At 50.0% G+C, this 19,576-nt stretch overlaps 5 protein-coding genes across 5 annotated transcripts; 3 read left to right on the forward strand and 2 right to left on the reverse strand.

Moving 5' to 3' along the window:
• Window positions 1–28: 28 nt before the first annotated feature.
• On the forward strand, window positions 29–2,203 carry M430DRAFT_37267 (hypothetical protein). Its single transcript, XM_024867090.1, has one exon. It carries the CDS (start codon window positions 138–140, stop codon window positions 1,887–1,889), a length of 1,752 nt encoding a protein of 583 aa, XP_024717553.1. The 5' UTR covers window positions 29–137; the 3' UTR covers window positions 1,890–2,203.
• Window positions 2,204–4,098: 1,895 nt separating this feature from the next.
• M430DRAFT_22618 (hypothetical protein) lies at window positions 4,099–8,679 on the reverse strand (the record flags this gene model as incomplete). Its single annotated transcript, XM_024864730.1, has 2 exons — window positions 4,099–8,606; window positions 8,661–8,679. 2 exons carry the CDS (start codon window positions 8,677–8,679, stop codon window positions 4,099–4,101), a joined length of 4,527 nt encoding a protein of 1,508 aa, XP_024717554.1.
• A 639-nt stretch (window positions 8,680–9,318) lies between these two features.
• On the reverse strand, window positions 9,319–11,098 carry M430DRAFT_37269 (hypothetical protein). Its single transcript, XM_024867091.1, has 3 exons — window positions 11,013–11,098; window positions 10,108–10,956; window positions 9,319–10,003 (listed from the first exon to the last, which is right to left on the reverse strand). Exons 2-3 carry the CDS (start codon window positions 10,949–10,951, stop codon window positions 9,414–9,416), a joined length of 1,434 nt encoding a protein of 477 aa, XP_024717555.1. The 5' UTR covers window positions 10,952–10,956; window positions 11,013–11,098; the 3' UTR covers window positions 9,319–9,413.
• A 2,931-nt stretch (window positions 11,099–14,029) lies between these two features.
• M430DRAFT_31126 (hypothetical protein) lies at window positions 14,030–16,579 on the forward strand (the record flags this gene model as incomplete). Its single annotated transcript, XM_024866011.1, has 5 exons — window positions 14,030–14,231; window positions 14,285–14,418; window positions 14,469–14,717; window positions 14,770–16,363; window positions 16,419–16,579. 5 exons carry the CDS (start codon window positions 14,030–14,032, stop codon window positions 16,577–16,579), a joined length of 2,340 nt encoding a protein of 779 aa, XP_024717556.1.
• Window positions 16,580–18,292: 1,713 nt separating this feature from the next.
• On the forward strand, window positions 18,293–19,441 carry M430DRAFT_271250 (hypothetical protein; the record flags this gene model as incomplete). The annotated part of the gene is made up of 2 exons (XM_024865527.1): window positions 18,293–18,758; window positions 18,847–19,441. Exons 1-2 carry the CDS (start codon window positions 18,490–18,492, stop codon window positions 19,439–19,441), a joined length of 864 nt encoding a protein of 287 aa, XP_024717557.1. The 5' UTR covers window positions 18,293–18,489.
• Window positions 19,442–19,576: the final 135 nt, after the last annotated feature.

The raw sequence follows: 19,576 nt of genomic DNA on the forward strand, positions 1-19,576 counted from the left end.
TTCACATTTTACATGTTTACATAGGAGTCTGTCTACCACCGCACCTACATCTTGACGACTACTCGCAAGGCTCCTAACGGCCTCTACTGCAACTCTTTCTCGTTATGTGTTAAGTCTTTCGACAGTCCAAGATCATAATGGGTTCAAAAGCTGCAATGTCGGCTTTCCCAGCTCCCTTTTCGCCCAATGCAACCACCATGCTTCCTTTTCTGTATCAGACAAGAACACTCGCCAGTCTATATAGTAGGAGAGGTGGATTGAGTATCAAGCCCAGATACGCGAACCTGGTTAGTAGGAGGAGCTTCCGTCAGAGCACGATCAATTATTCCTCCGACGATCAGACAGTCGAGACTTCTCGAGTTCCCAGCGAACCAACGCAGCAGCCCGTGGGTGGTACGGATAAAGGAACTGGCAGCCCTAGGATTCGGAGGGTCTTGTTATCGTATGCTCCTCCTGAGCGGGAGAGGGTTTCGTTCTCGTACGACTCCAATACAAGTGCAAATGAGCCACAGAACGACAAGGATGGATATGTGCTCCCTAGAACGGAGGATACAAATGACAATGAGGGGGGAGATGGGGAAGTCGCTGGTAGATCTGTTGTCAGAAGAACTCCGAGTAGAGTGAAGATGCCGGCATGGAGCACCAGATCAACTCCTGGGAAGAAAGGCCATAGCAGTGGAAGGCAGTCTGAAGAATTCGATATTCCTTGGGAAGAAGCAGACCACGCGGGATTCAAGGAGTTTACTTCAGATGGGCTTCCCGAGGAAACCTACCAGGAGATGGACGAAATCGACAATTTGACCAGCAAATCAGGCCCACGGCAAGACCGAACATCTACAATAACGCCCTCAGAAAAACACGCATTCCAAAAGATCTTCTCGGACATCTTTGCACGATCTCGACAGTCTCAGAAATTCGGATCTGCTTCTCTAGAGGACGACGAGGAAATCGAACAAGCTCCTGGAAAGGATCAAAGTCAGAGGGCCAAGGCGAAACTTGACAAAATCGTGGGGTCTGCCGCTAGGATTCAGTCTAGGGAGGAGATGGAAATAGCCGTCAATCGATATCCTCCCGCTCTTCGTGCTGCGGCTGCTAGAGCCATTGGTCTCGATGCTGCGACGCAGCAGTCCCATGAAGAAGTCACGGAGGTGGATGAGTCAGTTCTGGACAATGATCAATTGGAACAGCTCCGAAAGCCAGAGCGTGATCGTGTTGAAGGTCTCATGAACTCTGCGCGGACGGATTTTGAACTGTGGGCAGTGATGGAGAAAGAGGTGTTTCCTCTGATCACCAAGCTGGGATTAGAGGAGAGGCCAGAGACAGATGAGCCAACGAAGAAGCGTGGGAGGAAGACAAAGCGTGATCAAGAAAGCCTTCCGCGCGAGGAATCTAATCCAACTACCTCTACCTTGGATACTCCTGATGATGGAATATCGCCTCTGGCCTTCTACGGTCCTCTCTATCCATCGTATCTCCTCTTGGGTCTTCGGCTTCTGGATCGCTCCTTTGCCAAGCCCTCGCCCCTTACGCTATCTATTCTTCCGAGGATTAAATCGTTGGGGGTTATATCGCACGTTCTCGGTGCATCGACACAACTGTACAACGAGCTTCTCCTTATCCACTGGTACCGACAAGATGATTTCCGCGGAGTGCTCAACCTGCTGAGCGAGATGGAGCAGTTTGGACTGGACTGGGATAAGGAGAGCTTGGAAATCGTGGATGATATCGTGAAGATGCAAGCCGCGGTTCGCCGAGGTGATCGAGGCACGACCCTGAAAGCCCTCTGGACCCTACCCGAATTCGCACCTGATAAGTTCAAGTCCTGGAGAAACAAGATCAGACATGCCCTGGATGAGAGGAGTCGGGATGCCTCGCAGTTGTCGTATTGAAAGGCCCAGTGACGTGTAGTATGCCGTCAAACTCTTGTATTATAATGTATTATTACACATCTCCTGCAATGTGCAGCGGTGGTTTTTATACCATATCAATCAACCTATTCTGCAAATCCTGGTATCATTTTCTTCATCTCGGGGCCGTCCTGACGCCAATATTCAAAATTTTCATCTCTATCGAACCCACGCTGAGCCTTTTTCGCCTCATTCATTCCCTTCTCTTTTCTTTGTTGTGCCCGTCCATCTATCTCTATCTCTCCCTCCCCTTCTTTTGTCCCTACCCACCCACTTTCGCAAAGATCCCCCAAATCCTCCCCCTCACCCCAAGTCCGCCCAGCCTCTTCCTAACCGGATACACATACGCCAACTCTGTCGGTCTCCCTAGCACGCACAGAATCATCATCAGCCATCGCCATCAATCATCATCATCACCACCACCATCATTATCATCAACATCTTCATCCCCCCCCACCGTCTCAGTCGAACCACGAAACGCAAAAAGAGACACACATACGAATATTCCCAGCGCCGCCGATTCCAAAACTGCGTTTTTTCTCGATGGCAGAGGAGCGAGGAGGAGGTGGAAAGGTGGGTTTAGGAACGAGTTGCGAGAGGCTGGTCGTGGTCCCGCGGGAGCTGGGGCGGGAGAGCGAGGGATGGGTAGTTGACATTTTGAAGGAGGAGGGGGAGGGAGGAGAAGAAGAGGGGATTGTGGGGATTGTGGATGTGTGAAGAAAGAAGAAGAAGAAGAAGAAGAAGGAAGGATGGAGGTGGGTTGGTGATGAATGGTGATGGTGGTAGAGTGTTGCATTGTTAAGTGAAGGGGCGGGCGTGCATGGGAAGAAGGAGAGAAAGGAAAGGAAAGAGAGCTGATGGGATATAATATCTCGTATCTCTCCCTCTTTCCCTCTTTTTTCCTTTCTTTCTTTCTTTATCCCATCTATAAATCAATCATCTCTCGTCCGGCCATCCATCCATCCCACCCTTCCCTCTCCCGCCGTCCCGGCCCATCCATCAAACCCATCAACCCATCTATCCATCCATCACAGAACATAGAATATATATATAATACACACATCTAATAACGAAGCAGCCTCCCGATAAAGATAAAGATTCGATCAATCAATCCCTGCTTATCGCATCCGGTGTCCCTGCCAAGAGACCCAAGCTTTTGTGGGGAGGAGGCGCGGCTCAACGCGAGCCCAGAGTCCAGATAGATAGGAGGATCGGGATCGGGATCGCTGCGATAAGAGACTCACTCACTCTCTAGAGATATGGCTGGGTTTGTTCTGGACCTTTCTTTTTTTAGTAGGGGGGGGAGGGGGGGGGAATGAAAATGTATGATGATGATGATGATGATGATGGTGATTAAATGGAAATAATATTAAGAAATACAATGTTATATGTGGAGGATAGGCATTGATAGGATGGCTTAATCAAATCAATACCGTCGGGATTCGAAATATTATACTCCTTACTTAGGAACGGATAGATAACCTAGATAACGCGGAGCTACCTTACCTTACCTACCTTTCCCAGGCAGGCATGTGTTCTAGAACTATACCTATCTAAGGTATTCCCGCGGAGCCATTCAATCAGACTTCAAAACCCGGGTATGAGCTCACACTCGAAGGAGGGTAGATTAGAAGATATGCAGGATTAGTAGATATCATTTATTTGTTGCTCTCTTTTTTGTTCTGTCTAAGAGGTGTATGGATAGAATCACGTGGTATACTTTTTTCTACAAAGTTGTTGGAAATAAAGAGACCTACCTTACCTTCTTACTTAAGGTAGATAGCTTTATACGTTTAAAAGATTTCCTGGTGGATTTCCTTTTGAGCATGAGGCATCCAAATGGTACTGTACTGTAAGGCTTTACAGAGTATAAGTCATAGCGTGCAAATAAATTCGAACAACCCGCTCTAAACGGTCAGTACTTTTTATATTCCTACATACTAGAGACAGATATAGCTTTACTTTGTACACTTTTTTCTTTTTAGAAAACTCTATTAGGAATCTTATTTATTTATCTAGCATATCTAAAGTATCTCGCTGGTACTCCCTCCTAGCTACCTAAGTAAGGCATTGCTTGCTCCATTTCAACAGCACCGCTAACTTCTCAACTCCCTAAATCAATCCAAACCCCCTAATTCCCCAGCTCCGGCAAAAGAAAGATGAATTTATATGAATTTGAAGCAGGCAGGGTTTACAAGCGCTTCCTTGCCCGCCTCCTGCGGGAGTTATGCGTGTCGGGAGTCATCCTCATAACGCGACTCGTCTGCGCGTAGGCGTTAAAGATGCTGTTATCAACCGGGACGTACTTCTTCGCTGGGAGGGGTTTTGGTTTAGGGATTGGTAGGAGTCTGGGGATAAGGATCTCGTTTTCGGAGAGAATGTTGGGGAAGGATTGGCGGTTGGAGGGCGTGGGGTTGGGCGCTTTTGACTGTCCTTGGGTTGGGAGGGCGCCGAAGGAGCTTGGGTGTGAATAGGGGGAAAGAGATGATGTGGATGTGGTAGGGAGTTTTCCTCTATTTCCTTCGCTGTCTTCGTTATTTATCCCCGAATTTCTATCCCTAGCCTCGTCGTCGCATGTCCATTTCCGGGGAGCATGCAGATTCGAGATTCCTCTGCGTTCATGATTCGAACTCAGACTGCTTGCAGACCAACTGCTCTGGCTCAAACTCAAATTACCAACAGACCGTCTTCCCCCTTTCGCTGGGTTCATCCCACTACTAGGAGCCCCAGGCGTCGATTCCTTAGATCCCGAGGAGATGGATGCAGAATCCGTTAGCCTTGGGATCTTGTACGCCCTTTCTGAAGGTAGGATTCTCGTTTCTTGAAACATGCTGTGTGACCGCTTGAGATTTTTCACGGGTGGTAAAATTTTCGTCTCTTGTGTCGTGCTGTGTAGCTGCCGTATGAGAGACTTCTGCTTGGTATTGGTTTGGGTTATGGGTCCAGACACAAGTGTTGAAGTATCAGAATTGCTGGGTGAAGGTGATCGCAATGGAAGGGGGCCGAGCGACCCTCCGAACTTCCGCCCAGTAGCTTCTTCGCCGCGAAGCTCGTCGGAGTCTTCCCCAAGGATTACTTGTTGAGGTCGGGTTGATTGAACAGCTCGATGGACAGCGTTGGCCTTTGTAGGCTTGACTGCTACCACGGCTTCTTTGGCCACGGGCACTCTTTTGGGTTCATCGTCAGGTGGGTTCTTCAGCCAAGCCTCTCGGAGAGATAAGCCCAAGGCCAGAGATACAGCTCTCGAGACACTATTGCCAACAACTTTCCATTTCTCACGAGGGTTACCCACGAGAACCTCCTCGTCCGGGAAACTCTGTGCTCGTCTTGCTTCCATAGCCGTAATCGTCCGCTGCTGATCCCAGTGCAGACAAGTGCCCATGCGAGAATCCAGCGGATAGGTGCAGGCGACGATGGTTCTGAAGAGACGGTTTGGATGCACTCTCCCCCAGGCATTTGACTCTTTCTGGACACACTGAGGAACCCTTCCAGTTTTCGTGAGTCTCGGAAACAGGTTGCGCTGCTCCTTGGTCATAACGCCGTTCCCTTCGTCCCAGGCAGTAGAGAACTTAGACCCGCGTGGCCACGTTGGAATGGCGTTGATTTGAGATCGCAGATCCGTGGAGATACTTATAGGCACGACATGATCTGGATGCTTCGTACACTGGTAGGTTTGCCCATCTCCAATGTCAGGGAGGTCTTTAGTAGCTTCAGAGGAGGTCACGTATTCGAAAGGCGTTGGGCCATGGATGCGCTGACCGAAGGACTGGCCATTAGCCAGCTTCCCAAGCCCTCGATGTCTGATGCCTGACGGGTGAGAGTGAGACAATTGTGGATGTTCGAGAGGCTCGCATCCGGGAGCCGCAAAGGATACGAAGAGCCGACTCCGCGATTGTGGAGAGCCACAGGACCAGGCATCCAAAACGAAGATCTGGAGCTGGTACCCCATCCCTACAATAGCACAGATCAATTGCGAAAGGACGTCCTCATCGCGGCCAAGTCCCTTTTGCGCCATGGTCATGACGTTCTCCAACAATCCATACTTCGGGCGGTAGAAATCAACATATGCCGCCACGCTAGCAACGAGGGATTGGTTTTTAAGACCCTTCTCATTGTTCTTCCGGACGTTCAAGCTGCTGAACCCCTGGCAAGGACTCCCTGCGGATATAAAGTCGACGTCGCCAGGCATAGGGACGAGGTCTGATCGTTTCGGATTCCCGTGGAGAGCCTGATAGAGTTGGTCATCCACCGAACCGCAGTACAGCTTCGTCGCAGCTGGATCTTTTAAGTTTGCATAGTACGAGTGGATGGGGATCTTCGCATAATCTACAGCCCATTTGTTATGCAGGGCTCCACCCTCCTCGAGACCTCTTCCAAAGTTCCCACCACCGCAATAGAGATCCAGGCCTTGGAGCTGCTTGCGAGGCGGTGCAGCCGTAGGATCAAACCCCTGAATCATGGTCTGCGGGAGATCTTCATGGATAGGTTTTAATTCCTGGCGCCCGGCATTCTCCACAAGTCTCGTCGTGATATAGAACGCATTTCCGGTCCCATCTCTGTTGTAAGGCGCGGGTATAGCCTTTTTCTCTACTTCATCCTCGCGGTAAAAACGGACGAGACAGGTCCGTTCTATGTTCTTTGCTTCAACTTTGTGAGTCTGGCTGCTGTACACCAATTCGTTTGGTCGGCGAGCACTCTGCCCTGGCATCTCCCGTCGCCGTAAGAGCTGCCTCAATATAGCCATTATTCTGGTCCCTTCCTTAACGTAATCGATAATCTCGTACGGTTCTAAAGTATGTTTCGGTTGTCGCTCAGGCGGAGGAACGAGAACCGTCTGGCCGATAGGATATTGTTTTGGGATTATAGGTGCTTTCCGCCGGCGAAGATGTTCGCATTGCATATGCACCTCTTTCAAGGTCTCAAACTTCTCATTCTCGAGATAGACTTGTCGAACGAATAGGCCCTGCTGTGCTTTTGAGGGTTGCGCATGCCAGGCCACAGTCACCACATCCAGAACCTCGTCTTCTGGGATTCGGCCGTGGGAACAGGTGCAGTTATCGGAGAGAAACAGCTCGTTGGGATATGGATACTTCATCTTGGCACAACAGGTATCCGAGGATTTGTAGAGCCAGAGGCCGGAGAAGGAGCGTTTCCCCTTGTTCGATTCATGAACTTCTTGGACGTATATATACCAACAGTCGTCAGCAGCCTTCCAACGGCTGACCTCGTCCTTCCACACCGAGCCCTCACCGTCTTTCGTAACGGATAGCACATCCCCAACCCGAATAGCCTTGATCTTTTGCTTTAATTCTGCAAGAAAGTCTGCTTTTTTGTCGTCCATAGAGACACTTTTGTCATCAGAAAGCCCTTTCACAGGCATTGAAGTTTTTGATAAAGGAATCCCCACAACTGGATGACTCGCAGCCCGGTCGACTGGTAGGTCTAATGCCTTTCCTTGAGAGGCGCGTAGATCCTGCGCTTTTGTCGTAGGCCTTACCGACTTCAGCAGGTGACCAAAGCGAAGGTGCTCAAAGCAATCATAAACATAAGGTGTGACGACTGTTTTAGATTCTTTGGGTTGCTGTACTGGGATAAAATCCCTCTCCAAGAGCTCATTCCATATCGGCATTGCTCGAAGCTCGTCATCGACTCCAATGCTTTCCTTGAACAGAAACTGTATGTTTGCGGCAACAGCCCGCCGAAAATCATCGCTCTCATATTCCCGATACCATGACTGGAAGCTTGGGGACTCTCCGTGCATCTTTTGGACCCACCGAGAAAAATCTGTGCGGAAATTGTGAACTGAGACTTGTTTCCCTTCATCGACAGCCGCTTGACAGTAGTCGACGAAATGCTTTGCAAGACCAGCTACCCACATAAAACTATGGTAGAAACGAGCGTATTCAGGCGCTGGAGATTTCAAACGGTAGTAGATCTCTGAGTCGGCCAGCAATGTAGATCGGATCCAAATATTGTCTCCCACATCATGGAGATCTTCGCCATAATTTCCAATAGAGCATAAATCAAAAGGAACTCCTTCCACATAACGCTGAACGTTCCCCACGCTGAGAATACCGTCAAATAAAAAGCAGGAATAGGCAGTTTTGCTGGCGAGGTCCTGTAGCGACCAAAGTTCAAAAGGATGGTGTCGATTGTCGGGGAGATAGACGACGAAATTTGATAACTCCAACTCTTCATAATCATTAGAAGGACTTGTTCGTTTAGACTTGGGCATTGCGAGTCTTTGCCGATCGAGTTCCTGCAGGAGGTCTTCGATTGCAGTTGATTCCTTGTAAACTGGTAGCGGGGACTCGTAGCCTGCATATTGGGACTTGGGGTATCTGAGCTGTGATGGCTGTACTGATTCGAGAACGCGCTGGTTCGGGAGATGCAACCCTATGTCATACCCTCCACTCTCCCGCAAAGGGTCCTTCTGTGTCGGTGAATACTTGTCCCCAAGGTCTTGTTCGTTATCAGTATCGCTGCTGGGGGGAGTCTCAGTCTTGAAGTAGGTTCGCAGTAGAGAGGGAGTAGGTTGTTGGAGTTCGTCGGCAAAGGGATCAGCAGTGTCGAAAACCGTATCCTTATCCTCAGACGAGGAGGAAATATCTGCCGCAGCTCCATGTTCAGATGGGGACACTGCTACCGCGGCGTAGAAGGCGTCTAGGAAATCAGAAGGTTCACTTGTGTTGTCCTCATCTGTGATTCAATTAGTATTTCTCCGCAATTGAGAATTGAGAAAAAGTGAAGCACCTGGGAATTGGGCCGGCATGATTCTCCCCAGTGTCCTGCTCGGTTTCCCCACGCGCGAAATCCAACTCGAGAGCGGTCACAGAAACTCCCGTGCGCGGACTGTGGGGAGCTCAGATTCACGAAAGGCCTGGTGGGGAACGAACAAGGCGCGAGGGGGCAGAGATAGAGCGCGTAAACAAATTCGCCATAGATTGAACGTTGTAAATTCGTAGAAGAGGCTATACGCGATAAGTCCGGCTCCGCGGGGACCAGAAGGGCTGAGTGAATTGGCACCCAGCCCCCTGGGATATCGCGCCGTCGATTGTGAGATTGTTGAAATGCGACAACCGAATGTGGAAAAGCTCAGCCTCGTGGACGGCCGGATCTAGGGGACCGGGTCCACCAAACTTTATCTTTGTCTTCCCGCCAGGCACCATCAATTCACCCTTCTTTATGAGCATTCCAATGTCCCTATTATATTCTCTTGACAATCACAGGATGTTAAACACCTAGATTGATGGTTCAGATCTCTGATTGCTAGAATCTAAAAAACATGGTATCTCATCTTCCGATTCCTCGCCATGCGACATGCGCCTGATTGGTAGCACCCAGCTACTACTACTAGCAATTAAGCAATTAAATCCTATCGATCCGTCACTCGTCAAATCATCATCCCGGACATTCGCCAACGTATGCTCTTCATAATGCGTGAGATCATCCCGAACTTTCGTACCAGCAGCCCAGACCCCGCCTCTATATTCCCCCATCCTGTGCTTATAATATAGCAGGCCGCTGAAACGCAATGGGTTGTGTGTACATCGCCAATAACTCCTCGCTGAAATCATCCAACAAGATTATCTTAAATTTCCCCTTCCACTTTTGCAAGAACTCCTTCGATCGATATTCCTGGCTGAGACACGAGCTCCATGCGGCGAGTTCGACTTTCCAGCCTTTTGCCAGTGCTCGCTCAACGTTTTTGAAGAAGCCGCCCGAGTACTCGGCCTGGGCAGCATCTCCGCTAGCCAGGACGATTGTTGACGGTCTCTGTGTATCCACCAAGCTTTCAAGGAGTTTCATCTGTAGGATTTCGTCTACTCCTTGTTCCGCCACAACTCTAGAGCTCATGGACGCTCCATCCGAGCCACTTGAATGTCCGGAAGTAGTGGCATAGCCATTCCCATTCCCGCTCCCTCTTCGCTTTTGCTTCAATGGTATCGGATCTTTGCGCTTCAAGACGCGGTCCAGGATGTTAAGCTCATAGCCGCATTTTTCGGCCTCCAACATATAGTCCGGAAGTTTTGCTGGTTGCCCGTGAAGCGGGGAACCATTTGAACCAACAAGTATTCGACGGGCAACTGGGCGACCTATCTCGGAGTCAGTATTATTCAATCAGACCAAGATAACAGAACACTCTAAAATACAACTCATGAAGGGTATGTTGCATTTCAGTCATGAGTCCAGAACGTACCTCTTTCCAAAATCAGAGCCAATGAAGGCCAGGATATAGGCGCTTGCTTAGTATATGCTCGAATGTTGTAACCCCTCCTGATTTTGAGCGTGTTATAGAAGCCAATTATGATGTTGGAACAATCCACAAATACGTGTATGCCATCTTGGTCTTTGTTTCCTAGACTCTCTAGTTTTAACCCAAATCCCTTCTTTAACTTCCGAATAAGCCTTTCCTTTTTCTCTTCAGCCGTAAGAGCCTCAATAGGTTGGATTATCATAGGATCGACATGTATCTTCGGAGCAGATGGGGGAACCCATAGGGAGCGTTCTGACTTCGGTCGAACGAAGAAGGCCTCCTCTTCGATCGATGAGGGTCGGGATCCATCTACTAGAGAACTTAAAGAGCTCCGATTGCGTCTATGGCGTCTAGTATGGTGTAGGCGTCTGTGTGAAGGCTCTGCTTCCGACTCGAATTGCTCTGTTAGCTCCGCCCCATCCACCTCGTCGGCCCACCGGACTTCCTTGACTGTGTCGACAGGATCGTCAACGTGCACCGCATCGTCAGTGATGGAAGAAGGAGGGGTCGAGTAGTCGGGGCGCGAAGATGACGAGGATCCGTTCGACTCTTGTCTTGGACGAACATCCTGAATTGGTCGGCCAAGGAACTCGTACAGTCGGGTGAAGTCGCCTAGACTGGAAGGCTCGCTCGATTTCGGGTTGAAGAGGGTAGGGTCTAAGATCGGGGTAGGAGCCACAGGGGAGGACTGCGAAAACTGATTGTCTGGGGAGAGAGGAGGTCTGAAGGCGTCGAGCAGATCATAGATTGGTGTGAAGTCCCACGGAGGGACATTTTCTGAAGTCATCGGAACTATCAAAGTTAATCAGGCGTTCCGAGCGAGACAGTCGAAGGAGTATATCTCGTACAATAAATAAGGCAGAGCACAATATGCCTAACGGATACATTGCCGCAGTTGATGTTGGAGATTCAGACACCGTTGGAGCCGTTGGAGAGTCAGGAAGGAATTGGCCACTCGATGATGGAAGGGCGAGGCGAGGCGAGGCTGGAACCTCTCGCTTGTCTGTGGCTCCCTCCCGTCGGTACAGAAGGCGGGGGAGGAGGAGGCTGATGGTGATTGGTTGATATTTAATAGGTGCCGTCCTTATAAGTTACATAAGGTACTATGTAAGGTAAGGTACCTACTCTACATACGCGCATTGCGATGGCCAAGGTATGAAGCAAGTTATCTACCGTATGTATCTGTACCAGGAACGTGTATAGCACCTGAATATGTTCAGTACCTTAGGTACGTTTGCAGGAGCCTCGGCAGCGACCGGACGACGAGGGTGTACATTGGTATACACTGGTACAGCAACGTCCGCATCCTCCGCAAGGACCACACTACGGAGGATACGTACAATTTACAAACATTATTAGTGCAAGACGGTTCGAAAATCTGCCGAAGATCGCCACCGCAGATGATGTAGTTCCAGGGAGCGATTTAATTTACTTCCTGACGACGTTCTAATTATGAGTGGAGAGCAAAGGAGCCCGTCCCTTATCGCGCGTGTGTCGGTAATTATCTGCAGAGACAGGACCTGTATCAGATTCCAGCCAAAGTATCCGTGCAGGAATAGAATGGGGATGATCATCATCTGGCGGCTCCAGAGACACGACTATCGCGCGCATAAGCAGCCCGCGCATGGGAGCCCCATGGGATCGCATGTCAACAGCGCCTAATATATATAGACCTGGTCTTGAGAGGCGACAGCCCATGTGTACGATATACGTACATACATACATGTGGTATGTGCTGCGACGGCAACTACTGTACCAGCGTGCCCTAGGGCATAAGGAACAGTGTGCTGTGTACAGTAGTACGCTCTGGTACCTGCATCCGCGTTCAGGAACAAGCGCCGCTCTTCATGCTAAAAGCTTCCTTTTAGCTTCCAGTAAAAAAGGTTAAGAAAAGTCGAAGTTGGGCTCCGGAATGGCGGGGAGGGATCGGGATTTATTTCGTGTTAGTATGCGTATTGCTATATATACCCGTACCTAAAGGTTCTCTCTATACAGTACTAGGTACACAGCACACTCGTACCGACACGAACCCGTGGATATTCGATGCGGGAAGCCGGCCCTGGATGACGCGGGGAGAGCGATGGGGAATATCATGAGGACGTCTGGAGGAGGGGAGAAGGTCAGAAGCCTGTCTGATGTCTCATGTACCTGGGCCCGTCCTTGGTCGATGCTCGGCGGAGAATAATTGCTGGATCCTCATTCGCGGTCCGGGCGCGGGGCATTGGGGGATGACATATGATATCGACCATTTCCCATGATTCTGTCACATTCGTGCTGCCATCTATATCTGCCGCACTGTCCCATATACGATAGGATATCCCAGAATCACATCGCTATCACCTCCGTCACATCTGTTCATGTGCGCGGAGAGATTGGAGCTGCATAGGGATCCCATTGCATCACCGCGACTATGGCCAGGGAGAGCATGTCCTCCTATCGCCAGGCGGCATCCCATTTGTTGATCGGCGTTCGCCAACTCCAAACTCGCTTTCAGGCACAGGCACCGGCCAATGAACGAAGGGCGCGCAGCGATTGGGGTAGCACCAGAATGTTCCCTCTGTTGTATATGATTATATATCCCTCTAGATAGTGGTAGTAGTTGTTGTAGACTCAGTCGTGGTCAACACCCTCCCTTCGTATCCAGCCGCGAGACCCTTGTTCCTGTTTCTCCCTTTAGCCGTGTCTCGCCGCCAGGTACTAGAAAGGTACTAGGGAGATTCTACTATCCTGCCCCGCGCGCGATTGGCGATTGACAGCTCTTCTTCTGCTGGTGTGGACTGTGAACTTGTGAAGGTTGCGGTACTGCAGACGGACAATCATCAGTACTGCTAGCATCGCAGACGAGGGAGCGTTGAAACCTGAGAGACAAAGATCGGAAAAACTTGCCGTCTCTTTATATGCACGACTGTTGTAACTGCTGGGGAGTCCGATAGCGACAGGGGTAGAATGCCTCGACGGTTTCAACTTGGGGCGATGCCTGTCTCTCTCGCCCATCACCCAGAGAGGACTCCATGCGCGAGTCTAACGCTGCTTACGGCTGTGGTGCTAGTCCCTTTTGGCTTCCACTTTTACTCCTCTCCCTCTCTCTCCCCCCCCTCCTCCGTCGCACCGTTTGATTGATACTCCCCTCCCCCGTCGTCGTCGTCTTCCTCCTCCTCCTCCTCATCATCGCCATCGCCTCCTCGCTCTCCTTTCTTTGCTCACGACTCCCCATCGATACCCTCGCGCCTTGTCGAACTGTTGTATATTCCCCCCATCCGCCTCCTGATTCTGCCATCCCTTCTACCCCAGTCCCGTCGAACCGTCGAACTCCGTATCTGACCCTGAATCCCCTCCATTTCGCGACCGCAAACAACCCTCCTCCTATACTCGACATTCCCCCACACAATCCACGCCCCTACTACCTAATTTAATCGAGCACGCAAATCCGAATCATCGAGCATTCATTCAAGCGCCATTGAAGCTTCGCCTCCGTCCTCGTGTCGGATTCCATATCGTGTGGCTCGCTGGTCGACACCGAGAACAGATATAATATACGGCTCGGAACCCTGACCTGCCTTGCATACCTATCTACTTTGCTACTTGTACGATCATAATACCACCTCGACCACTTCCGATAATATCACCCTTCACAACTTCTCGAGCTGCGAATTCGAATTGCCTCGCCATCCACCGAATACCCCTTTCCATATGATCCACCTGCACGCGCTGTCAACCTCCCTGCGCAGACCTCTCCTTTGATCCCTTGTTGATCGAGAGCGCCTGCCCCGACAAAACAACAGTGACACTCGGCCAGCAGAGGAGCCATCGAGACTCCTCCGATATTACGACTCGCAGCATCCTTCGCGGACGGTAAGCCGCGCCCATGAGCGTGATGCTTCAGACCCCTTCGCGGGCTTCAACAGCCTCCTCTTCCTCCTTCCAACCAGTCTCGCGCCAGAATACCATGTCGTCCCACGATGGAGGAAGGTCGGTCCGCCAGTCGAAGCGCCATTCCATGACCACGCTGTACATGTCCATGTCTGCAAATGAGAGGGATTTGGAGATTGAAGATGATCTTGCCAAAGGTACAGGTCCTGATCCACGCTTGGTATGCACGCTGCTAACCGGTCCCCTACAGCCCAGAAGGTCCTGCGTGACCTCAAAGCGAAGATTTCCTCGCAGTCAAAGAAGAATTTCGTATTGGAGAAGGACGTCAGATACCTTGATTCTCGGATAGCCTTGTTGATCCAGAATCGGATGGCACTGGAAGAGGTGAGTGGGATGGATACCACTGCATGGTGCCTTGACTGACGGGTGGATAGCAAAACGAAGTCGCAAGTCATCTCGAAGACGCCACGGAATTACAAGAGGGTACCTTTCCAAACGACGAGAAGACACAAAAATATGGCAATCTCCTCTTCTTGCTACAGTGCGAACCGAGACACATCGCACATCTCTGTCGTCTGGTCACCATGGCGGAGATTGACTCTTTACTTCAGACCGTCATGTTCACAATCTATGGAAACCAGTATGAGAGTCGTGAGGAACATCTTCTCTTGACCATGTTTCAAGTAACGTCTCCCCATCTCCAAATGATCTTCTATCACTGACCGGACCCCATAGTCTGTATTGACCTACCAATTCGATAACACGCCTGAGTATTCCTCTCTTCTACGCGCGAATACCCCCGTATCTCGGATGATGACCACCTATACGCGGAGAGGTCCTGGACAAAGCTATCTCAAGACGGTGCTGGCTGATCGGATCAACGGACTCATCGAGTTGAGGGATCTAGACCTTGAGATCAACCCCCTGAAGGTCTACGAACGGATGATTGAGCAGATCGAAGAGGATACTGGAAACGTACCGTCTTCTCTGCCTCGAGGGATTACTGCGGAGCAAGCAGCAGAAAACCCGCAGGTCCAAGCAATCATTGAACCGAGGTTGACAATCTTGATGGAAATTGCAAACGGATTCTTGTCAACGATCATCCAAGGCCTGGAAGAGACCCCGTATGGCATTCGATGGATCTGCAAGCAGATCCGGAGTCTGACGAAACGCAAATACCCGGATGCGAACGATCAGGTGATCTGTACCTTGATCGGAGGTTTCTTCTTCCTGCGATTTATCAACCCTGCGATCGTCACCCCGAAATCGTACATGTTGATCGATGGCACCCCTGCCGAGCGGCCCCGGAGGACTCTGACTCTGATCGCGAAGATGTTGCAGAACCTCGCGAACAAGCCTTCGTACGCCAAGGAACCTTATATGGCTAAACTTCAACCCTTCATTCAGGAGAATAAGGAGCGGGTGAACAAGTTCATGCTCGACCTCTGTGAGGTGCAGGATTTCTACGAAAGCTTGGAAATGGACAACTATGTTGCCCTCTCTAAGAAGGATCTCGAGCTTTCTATTTCTCTCAACGAAGTGTACGCTACGCACGCCTTGCTTGAGAAGCACAGCGCCGAGCTGAACAAGGATGAGAACTCCCATCTCGCCGTGATCCTGAATGAGCTTGGACCCGCACCGCCACTGCTGCCTCGCAAAGAGAACAGAGCGATCAACTTGCCCCTCTTCAGCAAGTGGGAGACGGCCATCGATGACTTGACTGCCGCTCTCGATATCACCCAAGAGGAGATATACTTCATGGAGGCCAAATCGACCTTTGTCCAGATTATGCGATCTATACCGTCCAATAGTGCTGTGGCTCGCCGACCTCTGCGCCTTGAACGGGTCGCTGATGCGGCAGCTACGTCACGAAACGATGCCGTGATGGTGCGGAAAGGAATCCGGGCAATGGAGCTCCTTAGCCAGCTGCAAGAGCTTCAGGTTATTGACAAGTCTGACCATTTCAGCCTTCTCCGGGATGAAGTTGAGCAAGAACTACAGCATCTCGGCTCACTCAAGGAGGGCGTCATCCAGGAGACTCAAAAATTGGACCAGGTCTTCAAGACCATCCGAGATCACAACGCCTACCTAGTCAACCAACTCGAGACGTACAAGAGTTACCTGCATAATGTTCGAAGCCAGAGCGAGGGCACCAAGCGGAAAACACAGAAACATCAGGTTCTGGGGCCGTATAAATTCACACATCAAGATTTGGAGAAGCAGGGTGTTATTCAAAAGAGTAACGTGCCGGACAATCGGAGGGCTAACATATATTTCAATTTCACGAGCCCTCTGCCCGGTACATTTGTCATATCTCTTCACTACAAAGGTACGCACGCTACTCTGAAATCTTGCTAGGTTTGACGGACATTAACATTGTACAGGGCGTAATCGGGGACTTCTTGAACTCGATCTGAAGCTGGACGACTTACTCGAGATGCAGAAGGACGGCCAAGAAGATCTCGATCTCGAATACGTGCAGTTCAACGTCCCGAAGGTTCTTGCCCTTCTGAACAAGCGCTTTGCGAGAAAGAAGGGCTGGTAAATTGCCCTCGTTTGGCGGCTCGAATTCCGGCCCTGACCGGATCCGACTGAATTTCTGTAAACGTATTGACGGGATTCGGCGACCCCTTCGCTTAGCATTCACCACAACACACGAATGGGTGGAAGGGATTGAACGAAACGTCCCCAAAGACCTGCAATACACCCGGCAGGCAGGACAGGATGGCGGCGTTCCGTATTAGACGATGGGCTTGAAATGATTGAAATGCACTGGCTAGGGCTCTATACCTCATTTCTCTTTGTTGTCGTCATCTTTCTTTTTTTTCTCTTCCGAATATGACTGTCTTAATGGATTGATTTTGTGCTTTTTGTTTTTGTCTCTGCTTTTTTTGCTTTTCACAATAGTCCAAGGTCATTAATGAGGGGTACGTGGTGATGACGAGGTCCTACCGCGGGCGGGTTGGACGACCTCACGAGGACCGAGGATCAAGGATGTAATCTGTAGCAGCAAACGAGAGGTGGTCCTAGATCTGAGAGGTCTGAGGGCGAGTGTGCGATATGGGATTTGAACGGAATGGAACTGAACTGACCTGAACCATGTAATATAACGAACGAGAGCAAGAGCTAATATTGATTTTCTGTTACTTCCTGAAGGCCTTGTGGCTGGTTTCTTTGTGTGAGAGAGATGGGTAAAGGTAGGATCCTATAAATATGACAAGAGAGAAGCAAGCCCCTTCATTACTTCAAGTGATTCAGTTAACAGAGATTGTTACTTTTATTTCTTTTGTTGTGTTAATCCTCCCCCAATTCTAGTTTGTCACCTACCTACCTACCTAACATGCACACTTCTTTTCTATCAAGGTAAACTCTACAAGTCATCGATCAAGACACCTGGGGAACCAGTTATCACGTGGTAACAATTAAGCGAACCCCTTTTCGAGACAGCAAGTGAATTAGAGATCTTATCATCTTTAGCAACATGTCTCTAAGCGAACCCCCTTGCGCTGCTATAACATTCAATTTACATCTCATCACCTTTGTCGGGTTTATTCCTCCTTGTGAATTTTTTTGGGGGGGTAATTCAAGACTGAGTTGGCACGTGTTAGGAGATAGGTAAGTAAGCTCCTTTTTTATCATAGTATAGTAGCTAAGTTGGGTATCTTCATCTTTGTCGGGTTTATTCTGTCCTGGTGAATGCTTTTTTAGGGTAATTTAAAAGACAGGTTGACACATCTAGAGGTAAGCGAACCTCTTGTGTTGCTATCACATTCAATTTAGATCTCATCACCTTTGTCAGGTTAATTCTGTCCTGGTGAATGCTTTTTCGGGTCAATCCAAGACAAGTTGACACAGGAGCTAAGAGAGATTCTTTTTACTATAACAGCTGATTTAGATCTCGTCACCTTTGTCGGGTTTATCCTGTCCTGATGAATCCTTTTTCGGGTTAATAGAAGCTCAGATCTTACCTACCAACCTAGCATACTCTGTCGACTAGCACACTCTCTTCCAACTCGGATACTAACTTAGCATTCTTCAACAGCATATTCAAGTGTGCTATCTGGCCTCTTTCCTTTTGTGACAACACCACTAGTACACCAGAGCTTTGCTTTTTACTCTTCAGATCTACTCTCTGAGGTAAGTTGATCCTCCTCTTCCCACAGACTCTCGGCTTAGCGAACTTTCAGAGCCTCGTGAGTCGTTGGCAACCCGATCTCCTCTTACTAACTCCCTTGACTTCAGGATCCGATCTAGATCTCTGCAACAAAAAGCCAGAGCGCATTGAAGACAGTTTCTACGGAAGGTGATTTTTAGATACTCAAACTACTTCCATCTTCACCTTTTCCGCAACTAACCGTTGTTAGATCTTGATCCTTTTCTCACCCCTCACGCCCTCAATCAAGGCATTCTTGACCATCGTCCTTCAACTAAACAAAGCGTCTTCAACAAGCCAAGATGTCCTCCAACTCTCAAGTTGCTGTCCAGGGTCTTCGAACCTTCCCACCCGAGGTCCGGAATATGATCTACAAGGCTGGCGGTGTCTTTGACGGTAAGACCCCCGAGCTTATCAAAGCCCTCCGCACCGATCCGGTCTTGTACCAAGAGGCCCTTTACGTCTTCCACGAAGAGAACGCATATCGTCTGAGCAGCGACAACGGCTGGGGATTTGGAGCCATGGACGGCGAAGTCCTCAAGGGTATCAAGAACCTCGATATCGATCTTAAGTAAGTCTCCCCCCTGCACCACACCATCTCCAGCAGTCCTAACAGCCTCGGTATAAATGAAATGACTAACGTGAAACAACCGCACTAGCTACAACATCCTCGGCCACATCCCGAAATTCATCTGGGGCTTCCAGCGGCTCGCGGCGGAGCGCACGCCTCTCAGCTCACTGCAGCGGGTCACGATCCGGCACGTGCAGACGCCCGGGATGGACCACTGGGAGATGAGACACTTCTGTGAGTTTGTGGTGGAGGCGCTGCGGCTGGTGATGGCGGCCATTTTCGAGGATTGCAAGGAGTTGACGACGCTCACGTTCTTCCCTGGCGGGCTGCCGGATGCGCAGCGCGCGTACTTCGTGGATGTTATGGAGAAGGAGATGTGGCTTATGGCGCGGGTGGAGAAGAATATGGGGGAGGCTGGTGGTGGGCTGGTGTATTGCTGGGAGGGGAAGCCGTTGACGGGTCCGGTGATTCAGAGGGAGGCGTTTTTGGAGATCAACTCGATGATGTACCTGGGTTGGCTCGCGGTGAGAGTTGATGATGATAATGATTGGGACACGGATGATGGTGCGGATTACGTTGATGAAGATGGAAGACTGATAGATGATGGACTTGCTGGGGATGCTGATTGTGGATTGGGATCTGACGATGGACAATCTGCTGATCAAGGATCTGCTGAGGAATAATCAGCTGTGGGTTTACCGTGGCCATTCTCAAGCCTAGGTTATCACTCTCCTTTTCCTCAGGGAGCGAGCTGCTCTTTTCTTTTATGGGATGTTCTCTCTCGGAGACTCTTCTTTTCTGAGGCTACTTCCAAAAGT

This window comes from Amorphotheca resinae (genome assembly GCF_003019875.1).
Source record: "Amorphotheca resinae ATCC 22711 unplaced genomic scaffold M430scaffold_12, whole genome shotgun sequence".
Classification (NCBI taxonomy): domain Eukaryota; kingdom Fungi; phylum Ascomycota; class Leotiomycetes; order Helotiales; family Amorphothecaceae; genus Amorphotheca; species Amorphotheca resinae.

Coding starts and splice junctions, on each gene's coding strand:
- M430DRAFT_37267 (XM_024867090.1), top strand. CDS start 138: ATGGGTTCAAAAGCTGCAATGTCGGCTTTCCCAGCTCCCTTTTCGCCC.
- M430DRAFT_37269 (XM_024867091.1), bottom strand. CDS start 10,951: ATGACTTCAGAAAATGTCCCTCCGTGGGACTTCACACCAATCTATGAT. Junction 10,004..10,107: donor GGCTCTGATTTTGGAAAGAG/GTACGTTCTGGA, acceptor ACTCCGAGATAG/GTCGCCCAGTTGCCCGTCGA.